Source organism: Scyliorhinus canicula, chromosome 9 (genome assembly GCF_902713615.1).
Source record: "Scyliorhinus canicula chromosome 9, sScyCan1.1, whole genome shotgun sequence".
NCBI classification, from domain to species: domain Eukaryota; kingdom Metazoa; phylum Chordata; class Chondrichthyes; order Carcharhiniformes; family Scyliorhinidae; genus Scyliorhinus; species Scyliorhinus canicula.
The window spans coordinates 165,673,037-165,700,694 of NC_052154.1; the positions used below are offsets into that span (position 1 = coordinate 165,673,037).

At 46.3% G+C, this 27,658-nt stretch overlaps 1 protein-coding gene across 2 annotated transcripts in view; it reads right to left on the reverse strand.

Moving 5' to 3' along the window:
• ric3a (RIC3 acetylcholine receptor chaperone a) overlaps positions 1–27,658 on the reverse strand; it is a 105,756-nt gene that overhangs the window by 53,126 nt on the left and 24,972 nt on the right. Inside the window, exon 1 of one of the 2 annotated variants that reach the window (XM_038808113.1) lies at positions 10,045–10,174. The exons of the other annotated variant lie outside the window; for it this stretch is intronic. Coding sequence (XP_038664041.1) covers positions 10,045–10,159 — 115 coding nt within the window. The 5' untranslated portion in view covers positions 10,160–10,174. Of the gene's footprint in view, positions 1–10,044; positions 10,175–27,658 lie in introns of those variants that run through there. 2 annotated transcript variants of the gene reach the window in all.

Consider the following 27,658-nt stretch of genomic DNA (forward strand, 5'->3'; position numbering starts at 1 on the left):
ATCCAGTGCGGGGCATGATCCGAAATGGCAATGGCGGAGTATTCCACATCCTCCACCCTCGACACCAGCCCCCTGCTCAGGACAAAAAAATCAATCCTCGAGTAGGCCTTATGTACATGGGAGAAAAACGAGTATTCCCTGGCCCTTGGCCTCGCAAACCTCCAGGGGTCCACCCCCCCCATCTGGTCCATGAATCCCCTCAGCACCTTAACCGCCGCCGACCTCCTACCCGTCCGGGACTTGGATCGATCCAATGGGGGATCCAGTACTGTGTTAAAGTCCCCCCCCCCCATGATCAGGCCCCCCGCCTCCAGGTCCGGAATGCGGCCCAACATACGCCGCATAAACCCCGCATCGTCCCAATTTGGGGCATAGACATTCACCAACACCACCCGCTCCCCCTGCAGCTTGCCACTCACCATCACGTACCTCCCGCCACTGTCAGCCACCACCTTCAACGCCTCAAACGACACCTTCTTCCCCACCAGGATCGCCACCCCCTTACTCTTCTCATCCAGCCCCGAGTGGAACATTTGGCCCACCCACCCCTTCCTCAGCCGGACCTGGTCCACCACTCTCAGGTGTGTCTCCTGGAGCATGGCCACATCCACCTTCAGTCCCTTCAGGTGCGCAAATACTCAGGTCAGCTTGACCGGCCCATTCAGCCCCCTCACATTCCAAGTTATCAGCCAGATCCGAGGGCTCCCTGCCCCCTTCCCCTGCCGATTAGCCATACCCCATCCCTTGCCCACCCCCGGCCAGCGTCCCACGCTCTGCCAGTTTCCCACAGTGGCAACTCCCCCCTCCAGCACCCCCTGCGTCCTCCAGCTCCTTCCTGACCGCTTCAGCAGCAACCCGGTACCCCCCCCCCCCCCCCCCCCCCCCCCCCCCCCAGGCTAGGACCCCTCCTAGCCGCGCCCCCCCCTCTACAGCACTCCCGTGAGCCAGCTAACTTCTGCTGACCCCGGCGACTCCCGCCCTCCTTTCGGCTCCTCCCCACGTGGGCCTGCCCCTCCTCCATTGTGCCCGTCAACGAGTCCACCCTCTCCCCGCTCCTGCGTGGGAAAAGAAAACACTCCCCCACCATCTCACAGCGCGGGAACCCCGCAGAAAGCCCGCGCTTTCGCCTTGCCGGGCCCCGCCTCCTCCAGGGCCACTCCCATTGTCAGTCCCCCCCACCAGCTCCCCGAACTGCCCGTTTACCCCTCTGCCCGAACCCGTCCACCCGACCCCTGCTTAAAAACCCATATAGAAAAAACCGTACGACATCACCCCACCCACCCTAAAGCCACCCCACATCTTACACTAAACCAAGCAAATACAAATACAGTATTATACAGCATCCCCCATCAGGGGGACCCTCAGTTTGAGTCCAACTTCTCGGCTTGCACAAAGGCCCACGCCTCCTCCGGGGACTCAAAATAATGGTGCCGATCCTTATAGATGACCCACAGACACGCCGGCTGCAACATTCCAAACTTCACCCTCCGTCTGTGGAGCACCGCCGTCGTCCGGTTAAACCCGGCCCTCCGCCTCGCCACCTCCGCACTCCAGTCCTGGAAGATCCGCACCTCCGTGTTCTCCCATTTGCTGCTCCGCTCCTTCTTGGCCCACCGGAGCACACACTCACGATCCACAAACCGGTGGAACCTCACCAACACCGCCCGCGGCGGCTCGTTCGGCTTGGGCCTCCTACCCAGAATTCTGTGGGCCCCCTCCAACTCCAGGGGCCCCTGGAAGGACCCAGCCCCCATCAGCGAGTTTAGCATCATCACCACATAGGCCGCTGGGTCCGACCCCTCCAGCCCCTCCGTGAGGCCCAGGATCCGCAAATTCTTCCTCCTCGACCGGTTGTCCAGCTCCTCGAACCGCTCCTGCCATCTTTTATGGAGCGCCTCGTGCATTTCCACCTTCCCCGCCACGACCTCGTCCTCCCTTTCGCCGGCCTGCTGCTGCAGCTCCCGGATCGCAGCCCCCTGGGCTGTCTGGGTCTCCATCAGTTCCCTGTTGGTTACCTTCAGGGACTCCAGCAGCTCCAACTTCAGCTCCTGGAAGCAGCGCAGCAGAATCGCCTGCTGCTCCTGGACCCACTTCCCCAGCTCCTTGAGGCCTTCGCCGGCCGCCATTTTGTTTTTCTGCCCCCGATTTTTCCTAGGTGTTTTCGACGGTTTTCTCACTGCCCCACTCCTAGTCCGGACCATGGGACCGTTGGGGTCGACTCCTGGCCACTTCCCCCGTTGGGATTCGCCGCCTCAGCTCCGTTGGGGGCCCTGAAAAGAGCCCCAAAGTCCGTTATTCGCGGGAGCCGCCGAATGTGCGGCTCAACTGTGCATCGCCGCCACCGGAAGTCCCGTCCTGTGACTCTGTTCAGTAGCAGCCTAACACATACCTAAAGGATCTATCAAGCCAAGTTCCACCTTGGGATCTGACTTGCCCAGTCGTGACATCAGCTGGGATCGTGATAACACAGGTTGAGTATATTGGCACAAGGCTTATGTATATAATATAGAGTGCCCGTTTTGCATTGAGTAATGATTCCTCTGAGAAGAAGAAGAATTACAGGGTAGTGTATTATTGGAATGATAGTGTTGAGTTGAAAAAATACATTGCAAATTCCAAGTCTTTTGACTTCTTCATTCGATCTTTTCTCTGCCTGATTATTTTAAGACCGCCAATATTGTAAAACAAAATTGTGCCAGTCCTGAATTAAGGATTAATTAAATTAATTAAAGGCCAAAATTCCTTCTGTGCTTTGAAAATGTCTGTTTATTAAAGACATATAATTTCCTGGCCAGCTTTATGATGTCAAGCAGGATTTTTTTTTAAAAACAAATTTAAAAACATCACTTAGAAAAAAAACAGATATCAAACGAAAAAATGCAAAGGGGTGAAATAAAGTGGGAAGCAAAAGGTCACAGAAATATTTCAAAGTGGGTATGATTGAATAAGGTATAATGATCTAAACTATTCAAATGCCGATCTATTCACAGAATTGTGGGAATTTGCATGATTCGACACGTCAACATTTAGCTATTCAGCCACATTGGTGACATAAATTATGATATAAAACATCATAAATTAAATAGAAGATAGAGAATGTTTTAATTTGAGTATTTATGATATGGGATAGGATAATAAGCAAGTTTTTAAAATTCATTCATGGGGTATAGGCTTCACTGGCTAAGCGAGCACTTATTACCTATGCCCAATTGTTCCTGGAGTCTCAATGTGCCCGTGTTTCAGGGTTATGTTAAATACTGTAGCATGTAACTATAAAACAGCATAGGTTAATTGTTAACGATAGCAATAAAGATGGCAATTTCAGCAATGCTGAATCCAGTGCCATATCCAAGATTTTTTAATTGTCTTTTTGAATCCTTTGTGATTGATTTGATAAAGTGACCCATTTCGTCATAATGCCACCAATGAGCTTTTTTTTTAAAGAAGAGTTCCGCTTGAAGAACCGTCCTCTCCACTTCAATAAAAATAGCTTCAATCAATTTTATTTCAACATCTTCCATTACTGCAATAAACTGTTTTGTCAAGGGTGCATAAGAGAATAAATGACTTGTGCTATAAGTAAATGTCGAGGTCTGCAATCTGGACATCTCATCAATACCAGAGTCGCTTAATTATTTCTTAGTTAAGAGGCTGACTACTTGAATGTTCTCGAAGCTGTTAACTGAAAGCAGCAGAGTGGGAATTAGGATACTTTGATGATATTACAATGCTGGCTTTGAAAATATGGCTCTCTGACATAACCCAACTGAAGTCTGCAAAATTATGGAGGTGATTAGCAAAATAGTTTCAGGAAAGGATCACTAGTAGCAATTCACCCTTGGCATTGCTCACAGTAAGTTAGACCTGCAATGTTTTCTAAGGACAAGAGTGATTTATTATGTAATGCACAATGCATTATTTAGCTGCTAAGTAGGATCTATGTTAACTTACCCTGAAGCTTTAAGCCCAATACAATCTAATTGCTGTAATAGGCACACCGTGAGATCTAGTTAATTGTTTACTTTCTTTTGCAATCTATCTTTTTTGATATGCTATTTGTTTATTGGTAGGTTCAGCGTATGTTTGTTTGTAACTTGCAGCTATTTTATCAGTTGCAAAGGCAACAATAACTTAATTTTTGATGCTCCATCACAGACATCATCATGAATACTACCTCTGCGACCTCACCCATCTCCATCTCATACTGATGTGACTATGCCAAAGGTAAACCTTCCCTCCTCATCCTTCTGTAGGACAGTTTTATATCTGGTTCCATTCTTATCAATCTAATTATCACCCAAAGAATTTATTTGCAACACTTCCTTCCTGCTCCCACACCGTTACCCCTAGTGTCCCCAAAGATTCATCCTTGGCCCCATTCATTCTTGGACCACTCCTATTTCTCGGACCCCTCCTAATTCTCATCTACATGCTGTTCCACGGCAACGCCATCCGAAGGTGCAGCATGTGTTTTCGTATCTCTGCTGCCAACGCCCAACTTTACCTCACCACCGCCTCCCTTGACTCCTTCACCATTGCTAAATTATCAGGCTGCTCATCCAACATGCAGGATTGGATAAGCAGATATTTCCTCCAATTAAACACTGGGAAGACTGAAGAAATTCACTTGAATCTTCCATGGAGTGACAATCAGAGTTGGATTGCTGCTCAGCTCTCCGTTACTTACCTGGAAATGAAGCCACTTTTTTCTCATCCCACCTCCCAACTCAGGCCGGGTGAGATCAGTGTAGTGCAATGGGTTGCCGAGGCCCCCCGTGGAGGGCAGCTAAGTCAAAGGTACGGTACTAGCCACCATAAAACAGTTAGGTTCAGAGATTCAGCCATTTTGAAAAGCTGGGAAAAGATAAATGTAAATGATAAACGGGTAGGATTGAGGTGTGGAGGCAGAAATGGGTTGGGTGGAGGCAGGCATGGGTTGGGTGATCAGTTGGGGTGTCAGGTGGCCAATGAGGGTAGCTGGTAGTCAGGGGGTTGATCAGTGTAGGGGTGGTCAATGAAGGAGGTCAGGTGGTCGGGGGAGATCGGGATGGCGGTGCACGGCGTGGGGGATAGTCAGGACTGGAGGGACAGGGGTTTGGGTATAGTGTGTAGTTGGGAGGTAAGCTATGGGGGGAGTGGTGAATGTAGTCTGCGGGTTTCGAGGGTGTCGGTGAGTGAGCGAGTCTAATGGGGGGGGGGGATCAATATAGTTATGCAGAAATTAGATGTGGTTTTAATTCTAACATTTGTCTGGGTAACTATTATTGTAAGACAATTGGAGCCACCTGAGGTTTGGCGATATATGTTGCAGTTTTGGATGGTTCCCATTGCAGGAAAATTGCCCAACAGAAGTTTGAACTTTCCAGGCAATTGCTGTGCAATACTTACATGAGGACTTTTAGAGGTGGGGGGGCGGTGGCGGGAGGATGAGGGCAGCGCATCTTTGGGGTTCCCGCCAGGTACGGTGCCCCGGAGCTTGGAGGTTATGGGCCATTGTTTTTGTTGCCCACTTGAAACTCCATTCCTTAGCGACTGACTTCATCCATCTCCCTGGTGACAGTCAGAGGCCAAGCCCGTCAGTTTGCAACCTTGGTGTCATATTTGACTCCAGGTTGAGGTTCCGATTGCTTATTCACACCATCACCAGGACTGCCTATTTGTACCTCCATATCATCTTGCCCCATCTTAGTTCATCTGTTGCTGAAATCCTCATTCATGCCTTCATTATCTCTAGACTTGACTATTCCAACGCCCTCCCACACTCTACGTTCCGTAAACCTGAGGTAGTTCAAAACTCTGTTGTCCATGCGTTAACATGCAACAAGTTCTCTTCCCCAGTCATTCCCTGTGCTTGCTGATCTATATTGGCTCCTGGTCAAGTAACATCTTGATTGTAACATTTTCACTCCTGCTTTCAAATCCCTCTTGGCCTCACCCCTCCCTAACTCTAATCTACCCCACCCACAAAAATCTGAGATATCTACACTCATCTAACTCTTGAGCATCTCCAATTTATTGTGTGCCTTCAGTTGCTTACGGCCTAATAGGGTTTCCAACTGTGATCAAATGCAATCCTGGAGGTTCCATCACATGACCTGCTCCCACTCTCCAACCATTAGTCGGCCAACACATCCATCCTTGTGATGCACTGACTTCCGCGGCTAATTGGAAAATAAACTCTCATTACCCATTTGGATAATGCTAGTCTGTCAGCCAAACAGCCTTATTGTTTCCAATTTGCAAGCATAGCAAACATCCGCTGGAAGTATGCAGTGCAGGCAGATCATGATGTCACTCAGCGTGCAATGCTTCATTGACACCAACTGTGCCATTTGGAGGCTGCCGAACCATTCAGAAGCAGGAAAGAGCACTCCAACACCACCACTCCAAGAGTGCAATTTAAAGGGGTAACCAACTTTGCACAGTCAAGTTTGCTGGCTGTTGCTATGATTCTATGAGCATTTGGTGTTTTCTACAGTTGTATCATGTTGTAAAACTCTAAGGGAGTGATATGGCAAGTGCTGGAGGACTTTTTGCTGACTTCAAATCGCCAGCTCCTGTGCTGTACTTTCCTTTGTTTGTTCTTTGTTCTCCATGAATCAATTGCGCTCGGTAATGAGTTCACTAGTAGCCATTTTCCTTGGAAAACAACATGACTTGGAGAATGGGCAGAGGTCATGCAGAACAGGACACGCTGCCAGAAGAGGGAGGTGAAAGAAAGGGAAGACGCACTCCCAACATTGAACCTCAATAAGAAACACTGTGTGAGATGTTTACACTTCACTGAAATCTGCCACCTGCTATGGTCACAAAGGCATCATCAGGGTCAGATAAAGTCCACATTACCAGTGGTTGTGAAGTTGACCGAGGTCATGAATATTTATACACCTGACTCCTGCTGATATTTGCAACATCCCATATTTTGTTCTACTATTGTATAAGGAAGGTCACTCAGGCTCTATATTCAAAGAGAGCTAACTATATTTTATTCTGCCATGCCAGAGACCAACAGGAGGAGTAAGTTCATAGCTTTTCTTGGAATGCAGCCTCCCCATAGTGCCATTGACAGTTATTTGTGTGCACATGTTTGGAGCAGCACAAGGTGACTTGATGTCGCAGGGAGCTAGCACAGACCTGACAGGTCAATAGTTACAACACAGGAGGCCATTCTATGACTCTATGTTAATTCTGCCATAGACCAAACCCGAAAGGGATCCTTTCCCTCAACATGCAGCTGGTGTGTGACCATAGACAGTAAATCATGCCGGTCAATGGCGGGTATCTTGGTTATGATGCTTTCAATCTGCAGCAGTCTGTTGTTCCAGTTGTAGTTGTGCCACAACAGAAAATCAAAGGATGTTACTGGGTGTCAAGGGTTATAGGATTATGTATTGATAACGTGGTTTATAACAATGTTTGTCCCATTCTTATGTTCCCAGTTGATGTTATAACTGGATGGGAAGATGCCAGAATAGAACTCTGGGTCAACAGGCCGGGTCAGAAAATCGGCGGGAGGCGGCGTGAATCCCATCCCGCTGCTCCGATGTCGGCTGCCGAATTCTCCGGCGCCGGTTTTCGGGCGGGGGCGCGGATCATGCCGTGCCGGTTGGGGGCCGTTGGCAGCGGCCCCCCTAGCAATTCTCCGGGCCCCAATGGGCCGAGCGGCCGCCCATTTGCCCCATTTGAAATGGACATGGTCCATCATGGCGGGGCCTGGCTTGTAGGCCGGCTAGGTGAGTCCTCGGGGGGGGGGGGGGGTTTCCGGCCCCAGGGCGGCACTCACGGTGGCCTGGCCCGCGATCGGGGCCCACTGATCTACGGACAGGCCTGTGCCGTGGGGGCACTCTTTCCATCCGCCCAGGCCTCTGTAGGGCTCCGCCATGGCCGGCCCGGAGAAGAACCCCCCGCCGGAGTGGTTCGCGCCGCTCTTGGCGCCGGCATCAGGCCATCTGGCCAGTTGCGGGAGAGTCCCGCTGCATCACTTTTTAAAATAAAAAATGTGGAGGAACAGATTCACGGGATCACTAATTAGTGTTAACAACAAGGAAAAAACGTTTATTAAACATTGAAAAAATGGATTTCAACAGGATGCTGCTTTATTCCCCTCTCAGTTTAACACTTGCACACAGGTTTTAGGATTAACACAGATTACAAAGTACATCTTAATCTACAATGGTCTCGGTAACACAAAGTCCCTTCTAAGCACGCAAGATGACTGTGGTCAAATATGCTCTCCACTCTGAACCCCAACTAATTGTGGATGTCTCGTCAGAATCCCACCAGATGAATGTCATGTGAGAGTTTCCACACTCCACTCCCCAAAACCACACTTTTAAAATCTTTCATAATTATGCCTTTCCTGAGTGGTTTGCATTCTAAACTCCGGACCAGGGGCGCAAATCTCCGCCAGCAGGATTCTCCCTTTTGTTGGCACCTAGGGCTTTCCCGACAGCATGGGGCTGCCCCACAATGGGAAACCCCTTGACAGGCTTCTAACAGAGAATCTCTTGGGCGTAACAGAGAATCCTGCCGGCGTATCGGGGCAGAAATGTGGCACGGCGCGGCAGAGAATCCAGCCCCAGGTTTTCCAAATTATACTTTTAAACAAAGCTTCTGCTCTACTTTTAACAGTGAACCTAGTCCAGGATTTTACACCAACCCCTTTCAAATTTCTTTGTCTTGATTGCTGTGCAAGCTATTCACAATTGCTTTAACTCTCAATTCCCAGACTGTATCAAAAATGACATCAAATGTTTCATCTACCTCTGAAGTCTACTGTCCCACTTTAAATCTAGTTACTTTAACTGTCTCTTTAACTCAGACAGAACACTTTGTTTAATCTACGTTGAATTCTTCTGATCAATACTTTTACCTCTGTTCTCTTAACCTCAGGTGTCTCAAAGGTTATCTCTGACCCAATTCTCTGGTTATCTGGATTATATCTTGTTCCTTTGGAATCTTGCATCTTTGCAACTCCTTTGTCCTGTCCTGCTTCTCCTGGCAGGATTGACAGCTGTTCACTCCCCAATATCTTGTCTTTAGCAATCAAATTCAGCTAAACTAAAACTGAAAAGCTTCTCTACCTTACAAGGCCCCAGTTGCTAGGCAATATCCACATGCTTATACCTTTTATTTCATCTTCACGCCGTAGCCCTCTCAAAGCACAATAGAAACACAGAGCTTTAACCAACCCCCACACATACACACAAATTAGTCCAGAATGAATCTAACTACAAGTTTTACCCTTCCAGGCACAGAAACATTAAATTAAACCCACTTAAAACTATATGTTATTTCTAATATCGGTAAAACTACCTTTATTTTCTTAAAAACATACATATAATGAAAATCATGCTGGTATATATACTAGATCAAATCAGTGGCGTACTTCTTCTCTGCTGCATGGACTGCTCTGGAAGAAAGCTGAAGTAAGTGCAATCCCAATTCCCCATTTACCAAGAGTCCCACACTTTTACAGCCAGGGTCTGGAGTAAGAGTCATACAGATACCAGGTTACACCAGGTCTTGTGGCATGGGACTCAGATGAGGACTTTGAAGGCGCAGCTTACAGAACAACACTGATGCACGTGCACAATGAAACTATTGCTGCATTGAGAAACCTGCCTGAAAGTTTACAGTCAGCGTCGAGGAGAATGGGGGAACCTAGCAGCAACTAGACACAGGACGTTTACGCAGAGCTTGAAATTAATTTTTCCACCATGGAAGTGGTCCGTAAACTTGGTAGTACTCCACTCGTAAACTTTGGACCTAACATTTTTCAGCACCTTATGGCTAACATTACAGCTTCCACTGAAGTACAACCAGCATCCCCCCCCCCCCCCCCCCCACATATCTGAGTGCTTCAGTGGAAGCTCAGATTGCTGTCATCGTGGTTATGAATATAATCTGCAAAGAGACTTGCAAGTTGTCACACCTTACAAGAAATCTATCTTCGAACGCATTGCTAGGATTGCTGAGGCACAGCCCTCGGAGAGTGGCACTAATTCCACTTGGAACAAAGGAAGACGGCTATTGTCCTCCTACCTTTGCTATTGTCTGTTAGCTGGCAACCCAGACTACTGCCGCCCATGCTGAGATGCTGCAGACTGCAGTCAGGCTTCCTCGACCCAGAACTGTTGTGATCATTCACGAAGGCCATCTGCACACTTCTCCACTAAAAATCATTAGTCTTCCACCAGCCATGCTGTTGCCCCTGGGTAATACTGCATAGTAACATGATGTCAGGCAAAAACCAATGAAAATATCAACTATTAAATGAAGCTGATGTTTGGTTTCATATCTACATTTGGTTTGCAATATTGATTTCACAGTGGTTTTTATTTTTGCCTCACGCCAAGCAGATGGGGTGATGGTCAAGAGAAAGTATTTTGGTCTTGAAGATATGTTACTAGATTTACCAGAATACTGCTTAATTACAATGAGAGATTACTAGGGGTTTTCCCCCCCTGGTACTTAGAAGGGGTTATCCGATTGAAGTTGGAAATAACAAGGAATAGAGAGAGTAAATAGAGAGAAACTATTTTCGCTGGTTGGGTAGTCTGACACTAGGGGGAATAAACATTAGAGCCAAATCTTTCAGGAGTGAAATCAGGAAAAACTAGAAGTTGGAACGCACTTCTGTAAACAGCAATTGATGTTAGATCAGTTGTCCACTTTAAATTCGAGATCAATACATATTTATTAACCGAGAGATATGTGGCAAAGGCTGGTATATGGAGTTAATCACGTATCTGATCGTGTGCCATTAAACAAGCTCAAATGGTGAAATGATCTACTCCTGTTCCTGTGTTCCGATGAACAGGCACAGGTTAATTAAACATGGCGATCCCGGTGTCTGTTTTCAGGAGCTATCCATTTTAGCCCCCAGCATTTCCAGGGGACATGACAAGGGACCATAGACATTGGGTTCAAGATGCGAAATTTAGGGAAGAGAACAGGACGATTTTCTATTTAAGGCACCAGAATGCACTACTTCATACTTGACTCTCTACAATCAATTTTCTGTCCCTGCCAAAGCATTAAATGACCCTAACCAAATTCAAAAATTATACCTTCTGTGACAGCGATTGTGGTGCATTTACCCCTAATTATTCTTCTGGACCTCACTGCACCTTTTAGTCAAGCTGGGCAGCACGGTAGCACAGTGGTTAGCACTATGGCTTCACAGTGCCAGGGTCCCAGTTTGATTCCCGGTTTGGGCCACTGTCCGTGCGGAGTCTGCACATTCTTCCCGTGTGTGCGTGGGTTTCCTCCGGGTGCTCCGGTTTCCTTCCACAAGGCCTGAAAGACGTGCTGTTAGGTGAATTGGACATTCTGAATTCTCCCTGTGTGTACCCGAACAGGCGCGGGAATGTGGCAACTAGGGGCTTTTTACAGTAACTTCATTGCAGTGTTAATGTAAGCCTACTTGTGACAATAAAGATTATTATTATAGTCGATCACACCATCCTCCTTTAGTGTCTGTCCTCCCTTGTGCAATTGCTTCATAGCTCCAGGGTCCCAGGTTCGATTCCCAGCTTGGGCCACTGTCTGTGCGGAGTCTGCACATCCTCCCCATGTGTGCGTGGGTTTCCTCCAGGTGCTCCGGTTTCCTCCCACAGTCCAAAGATGTGCAGGTTAGGTGGATTGGCGATAATAAATTGCTCTTAGTGTCCAAAATTGCCCTTAGTGTTGGGTGGGGTTACTGGGTAATGGGGATAGGGTGGAGGTGTTGACCTCCGGTAGGGTGCTCTTTCCTAGAGCCGGTGCAGACTCGATAGGCCGAGTGGCCTCCTTCTGCACTGTAAATTCTATGTAGAATCTACGTAGATTGTCATTGCTTGGTTCCACTCTTACCTCTTTGATCAGAGCCACAGCTTCTCCAGAAATGGCTTCTCTTTTTGTCCCCACACCATAACCTCTGGAGTCTGCCACACATCCTGACCTTGGCTCACTCCTTTTCTTCATCTAAATTCCATCTGGTGACATTAGCAATACACTTGGGCTTAGCATCCACATCAATGCTGAAGGTGCTTCATTCTACCTCCCTCATTGATGTACAGAGAGATCTGGGAGATCAGGTCCATTGTACCTTGAAGGTGGCAGCGCAGGTCGATACAGTGGTCAAGAAGGCACACAGCATGCTTGCCTTCATCGGACGGGGTATTGAGTACAAGAGTCGGCAGGTCATGTTACAGTTAAACTTTGGTTAAGCCACATTTGGAATACTGCGTGAAGTTCTGGTCTCCACATTACCAGAAGGATGTGGATGCTTTAGAGAGGGTGCAGAGGAGGCTCACCAGGATGTTGCCTGGTATGGAGGGTGCTAGCAATGAAGAAAGGTTGAGTAGATTAGGATTGTTTTCGTTGGAAAGACAGAGGTTGGGGGACGGGGGGGGACGGGGGGGGGGGGGGGGGGGGGGGGGGGGGGGGCTGATTGAGGTCTACAGAATTATGAGAGGTGTGGACAGGGTGGATAGCAACAAACTTTTTCCAAGAGTGGGGGGGTCAATTACAAGGGGTCACAATTTCAAGGTGAGAGGGGGAAAGTTTAAGGGAGATGTGCGTGGAAAGGTTTTTACGCAGAGGGTGGTGGGTGCCTGGAACGGTTTGCCAGCGGAGGTGGTAGAGGCGGGCACGATAGCATCTTTTAAGATGCACCTGGACAGATATATGAACGGGCGGGGAACAGAGGGAAGTAGATCCTTGGTAAATAGGCAACAGGTTTAGATAAAGGATCTGGATCGGTGCAGGCTGGGAGGGCCGAAGGGCCTGTTCCTGTGCTGTAATTTTCTTTGTTCTTTGTTCATCACTGCCACTCCTGCAATAGAACATAGAACATAGAACGATACAGCGCAGTACAGGCCCTTCAGCCCTCAATGTTGCACCGACATGGAAAAAAACTAAAGGCCATCTAACCTACACTATGCCCTTATCATCCATATGCTTATCCAATAAACTTTTAAATGCCCTCAATGTTGGCGAGTTCACTACTGTTGCAGGTAGGGCATTCCACGGCCTCACCACTCTTTGCGTAAAAAACCCACCTCTGACCTCTGTCCTATATCTATTACCCCTCAATTTAAGGCTATGTCCCCTTGTGATAGCCACCTCCATCCGCGGGAGAAGGCTCTCGCTGTCCACCCTATCTAACCCTCTGATCATTTTGTATGCCTCTATTAGGTCACCTCTTAACCTTCTTCTCTCTAACGAAAACAACCTCAAGTCCATCAGCCTTTCCTCATAAGATTTTCCCTCCATACCAGGCAATATCCTGGTAAATCTCCTCTGCACCCGTTCCAAAGCTTCCACGTCCTTCCTATAATGAGGCGACCAGAACTGTACGCAATACTCCAAATGCGGCCGTACTAGAGTTTTGTACAACTGCAACATGACCTCATGGCTCCGGAACTCAATCCCTCTACCAATAAAGGCCATCACACCATAGGCCTTCTTCACAACCCTATCAACCTGGGTGGCAACTTTCAGGGATCTATGTACATGGACACCGAGATCCCTCTGCTCATCCACACTACCAATAATTTTACCATTAGCCAAATATTCCGCATTCCTGTTATTCTTTCCAAAGTGAATCACCTCACACTTCTCCACATTAAACTCCATTTGCCACCTCTCAGCCCAGCTCTGCAGCTTATCTATGTCCCTCTGTAACCTGCAACATCCTTCCGCACTGTCTACAACTCCACCGACTTTAGTGTCGTCTGCAAATTTACTTACCCATCCTTCTGCTCCCTCCTCTAGGTCATTTATAAAAATGACAAACAGCAACGGCCCCAGAACAGATCCTTGTGGTACGCCACTCGTAACTGAACTCCATTCTGAACATTTCCCATCAACCACCACTCTCTGTCTTCTTTCAACTAGCCAATTTCTGATCCACATCTCTAAATCACCCTCAATCCCCAGCCTCCGTATTTTCTGCAATAGCCGACCGTGGGGAACCTTATCAAACGCTTTGCTGAAATCCATATACACCACATCAACTGCTTTACCCTCGTCCACCTGTTCAGTCACCTTCTCAAAGAACTCGATAAGGTTTGTGAGGCATGACCTACCCTTCACAAAACCATGCTGACTATCCCTAATCATATTATTCCTATCTAGATGATTATAAATCATATCTTTTATAATCCTCTCCAAGACTTTACCCACCACAGATGTTAGGCTCACCGGCCTATAGTTACCGGGGTTATCTCTACTCCCCTTCTTGAACAAAGGGACCACATTTGCTATCCTCCAGTCCTCTGGCACTATTCCTGTAGCCAATGATGACCTAAAAATCAAAGCCAAAGGCTCAGCAATCTCTTCCCTGGCTTCCCAGAGAATCCTAGGATAAATCCCATCAGGCCCCGGGGACTTATCTATTTTCACCTTGTCCAGAATTGCCAACACTTCTTCCCTACTCACCTCAATGCCATCTATTCTAATAGCCTGGGTCTCAGCATTCTCCTCCACAATATTATCTTTTTCCTGAGTGAATACTGACAAAAAGTATTCATTTAGTATCTCGCTTATCTCCTCAGCCTCCACACACAACTTCCCACCACTGTCCTTGACTGGCCCTACTCTTACCCTAGTCATTCTTTTATTCCTGACATACCTATAGAAAGCTTTTGGGTTTTCCTTGATCCTACCTGCCAAAGACTTCTCATGTCCCCTCCTTGCTCGTTTTAGCTCTCTCTTTAGATCCTTCCTCGCTTCCCTGTAACTATCAAGCGCCCCAACTGAAACTTCACGCCTCATCTTCACATAGGCCTCCTTTTTCCTCTTAACAAGAGATTCCACTTCTTTGGTAAACCACGGTTCCCTCGCTCTACCCTTTCCTCCCTGTCTGACTGGTACGTACTGATCAAGAACACGCAATAGCTGTTCCTTGAACAAGCTCCACATATCCAGTGTGCCCAACCCTTGCAGCCTACTTCTCCAACCTACACATCCTAAGTCATGTCTAATGGCATCATAATTGCCCTTCCCCCAGCTATAACTCTTGCCCTGCGGGGTATACTTATCCCTTTCCATCACTAATGTAAAGGTCACCGAATTGTGGTCACTGTCTCCAAAGTGTTCACTTACCTCCAGATCTAACACCTGGCCTGGTTCATTACCCAAAACCAAATCCAAAGTGGCCTCACCTCTTGTTGGCCTGTCAACATATTGTGTCAGAAAACCCTCCTGCACACATTGTACAAAGAACGACCCATCCAATGTACTCGAACTATATCTTTTCCAGTCAATATTAGGAAAGTTAAAGTCTCCCATAACAACTACCCTGTTACTTTCGCTCTTTTCCAGAATCATCTTCGCCATCCTTTCCTCTACAGCTCTAGAACTATTCAATGTAATCAAATTATATGTCTGACATTGCAATTAAGCATTTGATTGGATTGGATTGGATTTGTTTTATTGTCACGTGTACCGAGGTACAGTGAAAAGTACTGTTCTGCGTACAGTCCAGACAGATCATTCCACACATGAAAAAAACATAGGGCATACATGAATACACAATGTAAATACATAGGCACAGGCATCGGGATGAAGCATACAGGAGTGTAGTACTACTCAGTAGAGAAGATGTTTGAAGAGATCAGGTCAGTCCATACAAGTGTCATTCGGGAGTCTGGTAACAGTGGGGAAGAAGCTGTTTGTGAATCTATTAGTGCGTGTTCTCAGACTTTTGTATCTCCTGCCCGATGGAAGAAGTTGGAAGAGTGAATACCCGGGAGGAATGGGTCTTTGATTATGCCGCCTGCTTCCCCAAGGCAGCGGGAGGTGTAGACAGAATCAATGGATGAGAGGTGGGTTTGTATGATGGACTGGGCTGTGTTCACGACTCTTGTAGTTTCTTGCGGTCCTGCGCTGAGCAGTTGCTATATCAGGCTGCGAAGCAGCCAGATAGGATGCTTTATATGGTGCATCTATAACAATTGGTAAGAGTCAATGTGGGCATGCCGAATTTCCTTAATTTCCTGAGAAAGTATAGGCATTGTTGTGCTTTCTTGGTCGTAGTGTCGACATGGGTGAACCAGGGACAGATTGTTGGTGATGCGCACAACTAGGAATTTGAAGTTGTCAACCATCTCCATCTCGGCACCTTTGATGCAGACTAGGGTGTGTATGATACTTTGCTTTCCTGAAGTAAATGACCAGCTCTTTAGTTTTGCTGACATTGAGAGAGAGATTGTTGTCGTTACACCAATCCACGAGGTTCTCTATCTCCCTCCTGTACTCTTGACTCATCATTGTTCAAGATCCGACCCACTACGGTCATGTCATCAACAAACCTGTAGATGGAGTTGGAGCCAAATTTTGCCATGCAATTGTGTGAGTATAGGGAGTATAGTAGGAGGCTAAGTACGCAGTCTTGCGGGGCCCTGGTATTGAGGACTATCGTAGAGGATGTGTTGTTGTTTATCCTCACTGACTGTGGTCTATGAGTCAGGAAGTCAAGGATCCAGTTGCAGGGGGAGGAGCCAAGTCCATGATTTTGGAGCTTGGCTGGGATTATTGGATTGGATTGGATTGTATTTGTTTATTGTCACGTGTACCGAGGTACAGTCAAAAGTATTTTTCTGCAAGCAGCTCAACAGATCATTCAGTACATGGGAAGAAAAGGGAATTAAACAGAATTCAAGAAAATTATGGTGTTGAAGGTGAAACTGTAGGCAATGAATAGGAGTCTTACATAGGAGTCTGTGTTGTCAACATGCTCCAGGGATGTAGGGCCAAGGAGATGGCATCTGCTGTGGACTGGTTGTGGTGGTATGCGAATTGCAGTGGATCAAGGCATTCGGGGAGTATGGAGTTGATGTGTCTCATGACCAACCTCTTGAAGCACTTCATAATGATCGATGTTAAGACCACCGGATGGTAGTCATTGAGGCACGTTGCCTGGTGCTTCTTTGGCACCGGTATGATGGTGGTCTCCCAGAAGCAGGTGGGAACCATAGAACAGAGTAGGGAGAGGTGAACAATATCCGCAAACACCAGTTGGTCCGCACAGAATCTGAGTGCAAGGGACCCTGTCAGGACCCATCGCTTTCCGAGGGTTCACTTTCAAGGAGGCTGATCTAACTTCAGAAACTGTATTGGTAGGTATGGGTGTGTTCGAGGCTGCTGGGGCAGTTGACAATGGTTTGATGGTTTCCTGCTCAAACCAGGGAGGGGTGCGCTGCTGTCAGAGAATCTACTCAGCTTTGTTTTGTAGCCCATTATGGTGGTTAACCCTTGCCACAACCGACAAGTGTCCATGGTGTTAGTCCGTGACTCTAGCTTAGTCCAGTATTGTCTCTTGGCATCCCTGATGACTTGGCGGAGATCGTACCTTGATTTCTTGAATAGGTCAGGATCGCATGTCTTGAACGCCTCAGAACTGGCCTTCAGTAGGGACATAATCTCCCGATTAAACCATGGTTTCCAGTTGGGGAATGTACGTACTACCTTCTTGGAACTTGGAAACTCTGCTCCCGGGAACTACCTGGTTCGCAACGCCTCGCGAGATCACTTTTTGGCAAATCTGTATATCAGAGCGAGACAACTAATCTCACTGTAACAAGCAGTTTTCCTAGACAACTGAGACATTGGGATCTATCCCCTATGCCTTGGAGATCTCGGGCGAGTGCTGTTCTGTGCTGGACTCCACAAATTGGGACCAGACGGAACAGCACTTGTGGGAGTCTCGCAGGGGATCGGAGGCCCTCAGGTGCAAGCCCTTTAGCAGGGTGGTCCTGGCACTGCTGGTGCCACCTGGGTGTCAGCCTGGCACTGCCAAGGTGCCCATATGGCACTGTCAGCTTTCAGAGCATTTGTTTTGTGGCAGCAATCGAAATGGGGTGCCCTGCGCAAGTGTTGGGGGGGGGGGGGGGGTAGGGGGGGGGGGGGGGCCTCGGGGGTCATGTTGGGAGCTTCAGGAATCGGGATACCACTTTAAAAAATGACATCCCGATTTCTCACTACACTGAGGAGTTCCTGCAAGCAGAACTCAGTGCAGAAAACGTGCGGCTTCTGGTGTGCATTCCCCGCTGAGGCCCCCTATCTAACCAGAGTGACGTTTCATAGTGTTATCCAGAGGTGCAGGGAATGTTATGGGACTCGGGTTCAAATCCAACCACGGCAGATGGTGAAATATTAAATCAATTAAAGGTCTGGAATTAAGTGTCTAATGATGACAATGAAAAACATTGTTGTAAAAGACCATCTGGTGTCCTTACTTGGTCTGGCCTACATGTGATTACAGCAACACTTAAATGGCCTGGCAATCCACTCCATTCAAATAGGGCTGGCGTTTTTATGCCCACATCCCATGAATGAGTTTTAAAAAAAATAAATTCTGACAAGAGCTTTTCTTGAACATAGACATAGAACATACAGTGCAGAAGGAGACCATTCGGCCCATCGAGTCTGCACCAACCCACTGAAGCCCTCACTTCCACCCTATCCCCGTAACCCAATAACCCCTCCTAACCTTTTTGGTCACTAAGGGCAATTTATCATGGCCAATCCACCTAACCTGCACGTCTTTGGACTGTGGGAGGAAACCGGAGCACCTGGGGGAAACCCACACAGACACCGGGTGAACGTGCAGACTCCGCACAGACAGTGACCCAGCGGGGAATCGAACCTGGGACCCTGGCGCTGTGAAGCCATAGTGCTACCGTGCTGACCAAAGCTTGAAGCGATAGTTCCACGTGCATTTGTTTCCTTTATTGAAATAACTATTTTCAAGCCTCAGTCTGGACATTTGGCAGACTTTTTTGACCCTGGAGATATTCCACCCCCCCCCCCCCCCCCCCCCCCCCCCCCCCCCACCCCCACCCCCATACTGTTTGGGTCAATAGTGAAATTCCAGTCACCCCAGGTAACTCAGTGCACACAGGAACCTGGACTTCCTGGACTCAGCAATGCACTGGTTCATTCTAATCAGCCATCAGGGGTTTTAATAAAGAATGATAAACAGAAGTAAGACTAGCCACTCAAGGCTGTATAATTGCTTGGGAGATTACAAATTCCTCTGGTATTGCAGATTTACTGTCACATGTGCTGTCACACCCATGGAGACAGTGAAAATCTTCAAAGATTTGAAGAACAGCAAAACGTTGAAGGGGTCAAAACAATGGCAAGTTTATAGAACGAATGTAAAGTATTCTTCAGGTAAGAAATAGTGAAAAAGAAATCCCATGTGCAATATCCTAGCTTTGGTTTGCTATCTTCAGTTTAATGATAACAAATAATAAAGATAAACAGAAACTCACTTATTCACCTGTTAACTAGTCTCAGGGTGATGATGCTTGTGGCCACATAGGGATCTCTGATGCAGGCTGACACTGCTTCCTTACACTACAATGATTAACTGGTGCTGAGAATCAACCCAATAAGTACTCTTAAACATGCAGCCTCAAATTACATTTTGATACTGGATGAGTTTGAACAAGAACCCTTTTATCTTATATGATCCTCACCCGTCTTATGGTTCATTTTTTGTACCAAATCTAAATATTTAAACAAACCCATACAGATAAATTGGGTCTCTCTCATGTAGGAAATTAAAACTTTTTGACTTAAGTCTTATTTCCTAATTTGTGGTCCCCATGGGGAGCTGAGAAGTACTTATCTCAACCCCCGCTATTCAGTCTTCGGTTGCTGGGTTACCATTTGTATAAATAACTATTGCAAATGTTAATCTACTGTGTCTACTGTTCTATTACCAGATGTGAAGGTATTATAAAATGTCACTCAGTATTCATGGTATTAATCTATATAAGCACCCAAGGGAGCAGCATTTTAAATAACATAAATTGCATCTGATAAGTTTTCTGTCTTTTTGCTCATCAGCTCTGAATAGGTTAATCATTCTGTACAATTGGCTACATGGCTGCCAACTCTTCCCATCACTGGGGTATTACCCCTCTTATGGCTGTTAAAATAGGCAATAATTTCTGCAGTGAAATTTATTCCATTATTGTCCAAACAGGTAATTGGAAGTTATTGGTTAGCTGTAAGCCAAGTGAGGACTTGACAGTGTTTTCAAAATTGAAAGTCAACAAAAAATAATAACTATTTAAAAAAGATTCAATGCATTTCAAAGGGCAATATCCCTGTTTGAACGGTTCCATTTACAATTTGCAGTCAATTTCATACATTTAAACTGAACCAGAGACCTCTATGCAGTTGGGTTAATTGTTTCAACAGACTTACCTCTAAACAAATTACTTTCGACTTGAAAGTTGCTTAACTCTTTAAGATTTACAGTACTGGCATTTCTGCACAACCTTAAAAAAATGCATTCAAGACATCTACTTTTACCTCAGGCCTTTACATAATGTTCATTCTCTTCTAAACATTGCTCTCACAGTGCTCTATAATTCTATAGATTTGATATTCTGCAGAACGGATCTGAGTGAATGCATTGTGCAAACAGACATTAAAAGATTTTTTTTAAATCTCGCATTAAAATTGTCAGCTTTTTCCACTAGTGTATCTTATCTATAATAATATAAAAGGTTCGGCTCAACCTGTCTAGGGGAAAGGCTTTTTGATCAATATGAAGCCCAGGCCTCTGTTGTGCTTGATCCAGTATTTCGAAATAAGGACTTTCATGCTCAATTTTCCTGAATCTGAGACGGCACGTGGCACAATCGTTAGCATTGCTGCCTACGGCACTGAAATGAAATGAAATGAAATGAAATGAAAATCGCTTATTGTCACGAGTAGGCTTCAATTAAGTTACTGTGAAAAGCCCCTAGTCGCCACATTCCGGCGCCTGTCCGGGGAGGCTGGTACGGGAATCGAACCATGCTGCTGGCCGGCTTGGTCTGCTTTAAAAGCCAGCGATTTAGCCGAGTGAGCTAAACCAGCTCAGGTTCGAATCCTGGTCCTGGGTCACTGTCCGTGCAGAGTTTGCACATTCTCCCTGTGTCTGTGTAGGTTTCACCCCCACAACCCAAAAATGTGTAGGGTGGGTGGATTGGCCACGCCAAATTGCTCCTTAATTGGAAAAAGATAATTGGGTTACTCTGAATTTATTCATTTTTTAATTTCAGGAATCTGCTAGAATTATTTTTGCAGCATAGAGGAAACTATTTCACTCATTGTATCTGGACTGGCTCGAGGGTTCAAAGTATACAGGGGCGGCAGGCAGATTTGCCCTTGAAAGCCCCCAAAAGGACCGGGAATATTCAATCACAGGGAAGACCAGTGAAAGTAAAGTCACCCCGCTACGTGGGAGACAGACAGAGTGAGGAGAAGCACCTCCAGTCACAAGCTGTTTCTCTCCCTCGCTTACTGTTAATAGGCTCACTAGCCTGTAATTGGAGGAGCAGTGAGCAGTGGGAAAGTGAGCCGTGGTGCATCAGCATGAGCATCGGAGTGGCAGCGGTGAGAGAGGCACTGCCAGGGGCCGGGAGAGAGGCACTGTTGGGGTAAGCGTGAGCAATTGAATGGGCATTGTCGTCTGCAAACGGGCTTCAGTATCCACAGAGGTGTTGAGGAATCATGTAGAAATATAGTTCACAGCCCTTTTGAGTGCAAGCGCAAACACCTGTGCAGGCAACTGGTCTCTGACCTTCAAAAGGTGCCACATAAATGCTGTGTGAGCTTCAGAGGAGTCTGGAGACTGGTCCTCTGGAGGCACGGGAGGAACCAAACAAGATGTGGAGGAATGAAACATCAACAGGGGAGATGTTGCAGCAAGAAAGAGGCTGTGGGGGTGAGTGCGGCTGCAGGAGGGAGCGAGGCAGTGGGGGGGGGGGGGGGGGGGGGAGCCTGAGAGGGGGAGGCAAGCTGTTGGGGGAGTGGGGTGGTGATAGGGAGAGAACAGTTTTAAACCTGCCAAATAAAGAATACTCAGCTAACTGGGAGCCAGGAAAAGTTGAAGTAACTGAAGTGATGAATTCCTTGCAAATGGATTTGGAGTCTCCATCTTTAGGCTGCATAAGTTCAGGAGCTACTGAATGGGGAAGAAAGTAGTGGATGCCATTGTAATTAACACTATTAATTGGATAACTTAATACTGGAAGTTTTATTTTATTTTTTATTCATTTATGGGATATTGGGCGTTTCTGGTTTGGCCAACGTTTATAGCCCATCCCTAGTTGCCCTTCAGAATGTGGTGGTGACCTACCTTCTTGAGCCGCTGAAGTCCCTGAGGTGTAGGTACACCCACAGTGCTTGTAGGGAAGAAATTCCAGGATTTTTACACAGCGACAGTGAAGGAACGCAAGTCAAGATGATGGGTGACTTGGAGGGGAACCTCATGGTGGTGGTGTTACCAGGTATCTGCTGCTCGTCTGTATAGACGGTAGTGGTCGTGCGTTGGAAGGTGCTGCCTAAAGAACCTTGTTGAGTTCCTGCAGTGCATTTTGTATACGGTACACACGGATGCCACTGTTCAATGGTGATGGAGAGAATTGAATGTCTGTGGAAAGGTTGCCAATCAAGTGAGCTGCTTGGAGTCAGGCCCCTTGAGTGTTATTGGAGCTATATTCATCCAGAAGTGTGGAGAGTATTCCATTACAGTAGGACCATAAGACATAGGAGCAGAATTGGGCCACTCGGCCCATCGAGTCTGCTCCGCCATTCAATCATAGTGATATTTTCTCATCCCCATTCTCCTGCCTTCAACCCATAACCCCTGATCCCCTTATTAATCAATATGTTACTTGCCAACCCAAGCCTGCATATTGTTCAACTCTTGCTGCTTTTGGATATGAACCATTTCATTATCTGAAGAGTCACAAGTGGTGCTGAACATTGTGCAGTCATCAGGAAACAACCCTACTTCTGACCTTATGTTGGAAGGAAGATCATTGATGAAGCAGTTGAAGGTGGTTGGGCACAGGACAACTATCCTGAAGAACTCCTGCAGTGATGTTCTGGAATGGAGATGATTGACTGCCAACCACCGCAACTTATCTTCCTTTGTGCCAGGTATGATTCCAACCAGCGGAGAGTTTTCCCCCCCGATTTCCATTGGCTCCAGTTTGTTAGGTTTCCTTGATGCCACGCTCAGTCAAATGCTGCATTGGTGTAAAGGGCAGTCACTCTCACCTCAAGCCTGGAATTCAGCTCTTTTGTCAATGTCTGAACCAGGGCTGGAATGAGGTCAGGAGCTGAGTGACCCTGGCAGAAACCATAGGTAACATTTGTATTTATGCATTATCACACCCCAAAATATTTCATATACTGTGAATTACTGGAGGTGCAGTGACTATGTTAGGGGAAAACACGCAACCATGTGTAATACTAAGATCACAAACAGTAATAACAACTTTTTATAGTGTTTTTAATAGCATCAGGACATCCCAATGTGCTTTGCAATCAACAAAATACTATGTATTTTGTCACTGTTGCAATGAAAGAAATGTAATGAGGTAAATAATCGAGGCTAGTACTAGGGAGCATCATCTAAACATTAGAACCAGATCTTTCACGGCTGGTTTAGCTCAGTGGGCTAGACGGCTGGTTTGTGATGCAGAACAAGGCCAGCAGCGCGGGTTCAATTCCCGTACCAGCTTACCCGAACAGGAGCTGGAATGTGGCGACTAGGGGCTTTTTTCACAGTAACTTCGTACTTGTGACAATAAAAGGTTATTATTATTATTTTAGGAGTCAAATTAGGAAACATTATCGCACACTAATGATGGTAGAACACTCTTTCACAAACAGCAATTGATGCTTGATCAATATCAATACTAGATCAATTGTTAATCTTGAGATTGAGATCTGAGATGCAGCAGAAGGAGTAGTAACTGACTGGTTAAAATCTTGCAGCTTTGAGTGTACAAAATGAAAATTCATTATCTGAGATCTCACCAGTCTGTGAAAGGTGTGTTAGTGTGATTTTTGTGTGTGTGGAAGTATTGTCAGTTATTTTGAGAAATATATTTTGTTGCTAACTTATGCCGATTGTTTTACTGTGCCACTGTCAATATTGTGATGTCGAGGAAATTAATACTTTGCTTCTGTTTCATGGCTTTCAGTTTGATGGAGAGATGATGCTTATTGAGCATATTGATGAATTATTCTCATTCTGCCTCTGTGAGTCCAAATACCCTGTATGTCAACACAAATACATGTTTACAATGTGACCGCATCGTCTAACAAACAAGTTACTGAGAATGAAAAACGAGCGCCTAAAAATCAAAACAGAGCCCATGGAAATTGAGAACATCTCAAGAAAAGCCCCAAAAATATTATTTTGACTCCTGACTGGCTCTATTTACTCAATCCATCTTAATTTGCTGCAACTATATGGCTTTTTTCCCCTTACAAAATACAGGGGCATCTACCTCAACTATTCGCTGTAGCAGAACATTCTTTCTCCAACAACTTTCCCTATTGTAGGGAAAATGCCCGGTTAATTACCTAAACTGTTCTCAAATTGCAGTTTCAGATTGAAGGGGCCAAACAAAATAGTCAATAGTTACACTAAATGCTAAGTATTGAAACCAAGACAATTACTGGAACAGAACAACCCTTACTAATTATAAGCACATATGAACACAAATAGTGCATTAGGTTGACATAATTATGTTGTGTCCTAGCTGGTCCTATGTTCGAACATTTGTAAAAGCAAAAACAGAGTCAAGAAGAATAAAAAGTCTGGCCTTAATATATCGAGCTCAGTGTGTGATGTGGGTTTAGCTGTAACAGATAATTTGATGTAACAGATACCCTGCCATATAGGAGCTCATCAACTGGACATTGCAGAGCTAAAGCCTTCATCCCGTCCATAGCCAAAGACGTGTAGTCACTTCTCTCAAATAGGCAGAGCCAATTCACACAGTATGATCCTACAAACAAAAGTGGAAATAACCAAATAATTGCCATTGTTTCAGGGTTAATTGTTGACAAGGAACAACTTTGTCAGCTGCAAACTTCCCTTAACAAATACGAGTAAAAGGCCTCAGTACAGGTAGTTTGGGTCAGTGATTCACTTGAATAAATACTCACCACAATTATTGTTTGAGTATTGCTGAAAAAAAGACCTGTTGAAACTTTTTGTCTTGCGCTGATCAGGTAATTTCGCAAGAACACTAGTATAAGGGAAAACAATTTATACTGTATGAGACGAGAGTGCTCATTGCTTAGTAAATGGGCTCTCATTGGTAGAGGCGTTGTCATGGAGAATGCACAGTGACTGACAGTTAACAGAAATTTAAACCAGGCAGCTTGACCCTGATTGGTCAAAGCATTGCCAGGATGAGGGAGTCAGCGATTGGCTGTTACTTCTTTTGTCTGGCTGAAACAGACGCAATGTGTGGACAAGTTATTTCAGTCCGCAAAGAACAGGGCCCTATGTATTAATATATGTAGCTCCCAGTACACGTAAATCCACCACACTGCAAGCCTGACTGACCAGCTTAAATTTGTTGCACCTGTTACAACTGAACAAATTACATGAGAGCAACAACAGACCAATTTTGTGAGGCCCAAACATGCCCGAAATACATTTGACACCATATTGGGCCTTACAATTTTTCAGGGTTCCTTAGCAATCGCCAAAATAGGCATTTGGCCCTTTGCTCATGTTAAACAGGGGTGCAGTGTCTGTTTTGGGGGTCCTTCCTGAAGTTGGGCTGTTCTGAGTGTAAGAGGCGCAGGGTTTACTGTGCATGGGTTTATAAACATGGATGAAACATCACCTTCATGTGGAATCGAGAGGAGCAGAAATGTGCTGACGAGGGCTATGGCTATCTGGGATTAGTCCTCATTCCACTTCACACCTTGCATTCTCTTCCCTCCTCTGCCACCACCCTGGGAATTACCCAAGGGCGGCTTGAAGGCAAGGCAAATGGCCCAAATGCTAACATACTAATTCTTGTGAATTCATCATCTACAGGTACTTCAAGCATCACTCTGCAGCTAATGTGGAGGAAGCGAAAGAGTTTGTGCACTCTTGGAGATGCACTGCACATCCTCCACCAGTTTAGATTCACACTTTTCGGAGCGGCCTCCAATGCGGGTAGCTATGTTGGTGAGCCACATGTCACAAATGAATGGGACCAGAAGTTGGAGGCAGGGTCAGCAGTATAGGGTACACCAGACATTCCAAGCTCTGCTCAGATGAATGCAGATGCTGAGCCTCAGAGATTGTCAGTGAAAAGCAGAACCTGGTGAGGTTCTGTTAGCATTTTCAAAGTATGTGCACACCATTGGAGAGAGATTGAAGGAGTCCAACTCCAGCATTGCCATGATGTCTCAGGCATTCGTTCTGATGTCCACCTCCAGGGGAAGAGTGGCCACCCAAATGGAGAATCAGACAAGTCAGGAAACAGTGTGCATGCTGGAGTTCACCAATGGCCTGCACACTAAGTTTGCTTATCTAAATAGGATGGAGAGAAGCCTTGATGGCCTTTCGGTGTCTCAGCGAAGTTCAACAAATCGCTCTCGGCTTATAGGCAAATACAGGTATGCCATGAGAGAGACGATGGAGAAAGGGCACATGGAAATGAGGACTCTGCTCAAACACTCCCATTTTTCATCCCTTGCCCTGTAGCCTGCTTCTAGCTCAGGGGTAGCACCATGTCCTGGTAATAGGACAGAGAAGCATTTATCAGTTTCTCAAGGGGAATCGATTGTGTGTCTACACTTGTCAATTTTATTGTAAATGTTAATGAACAATAAACTTTATGTCAACTCTCCATTGTTGCCTCTCACATGATGAATGACCATCAGCATGGAGGAAAATAGTATAACCAGAGGAGAAGAAGAGAAATGAGTGTCAAAGAGGTGATAGAATTAACAATGGAAATGCTTTGTGTTCGATGGTGGTGGTGGTGGGTTCAGCATTTATGAGCCATATGGTTTCACAGCCTCAAGTTAGTTGGATCTGCTGAGTCTGTTTGGAGATGTGAAGAGCTCTGGGAGGCAGAACAAAGGTATCACAGTAGCTTCCATTTATCTTGCTAGCATGAAGGAAAATGTATCGGTGGCCACATAACAATTGAACATTGATGAGTAGAATCCCTTTCAATTAATGAATACTCTTGTTGGCTGATCTGGGGCATCTGTATGTGCAGTGTATGAATTCCTAGACCTGTAGGAATTCAACCATTGCAAGGAACCAGTGGGCCCTCTCACTCGGGAGTAGCCTCATCAGTAGCAAAGTGGTCATGCAGCCCTGGCAAATATGGCAGTTGTCACCTGGAAGATTCACTTGTGTGCCACAGTTTGTGAAATTGTGCTGATGTCTCCAACAGATCCCTGGGAGGAGCTGGAGGCAAAGAAATTCAGGGCTGTAGTGGTCTGGATGGCAATGCACAACTGCCTGGTACACTTGTGAAGAAAGTCTTGTTCCTGGAGGCTGCAGCTGTAAGCAAAGAATGACACTTAGAAAATCCAAGTCTCCTGAGACACTGTCGCTCAGTCATGTCGAGGAAGCAGATCCCAGCCAGGACGGGGTTTTCCATCCCACCAACTCAGTTTTCCGGCACAGCATGCCCCAGCCGGCAGCGGGATTCTCTGTTCCCGCAGACGCCTAATGAGGTTTCCCATTGTGGCCAACCCTACACTGCCGGGAGGTACTGGGAGGTATCACCTCCTTTGAACAAGGGCTTTGTGTCCATCTCCTCTGTCCTGTGAAGTGGCATGTGGCTGAGGAGGAAGCAATTACTGCCACTGGTGTTGCTCTTACCTGCTGTGG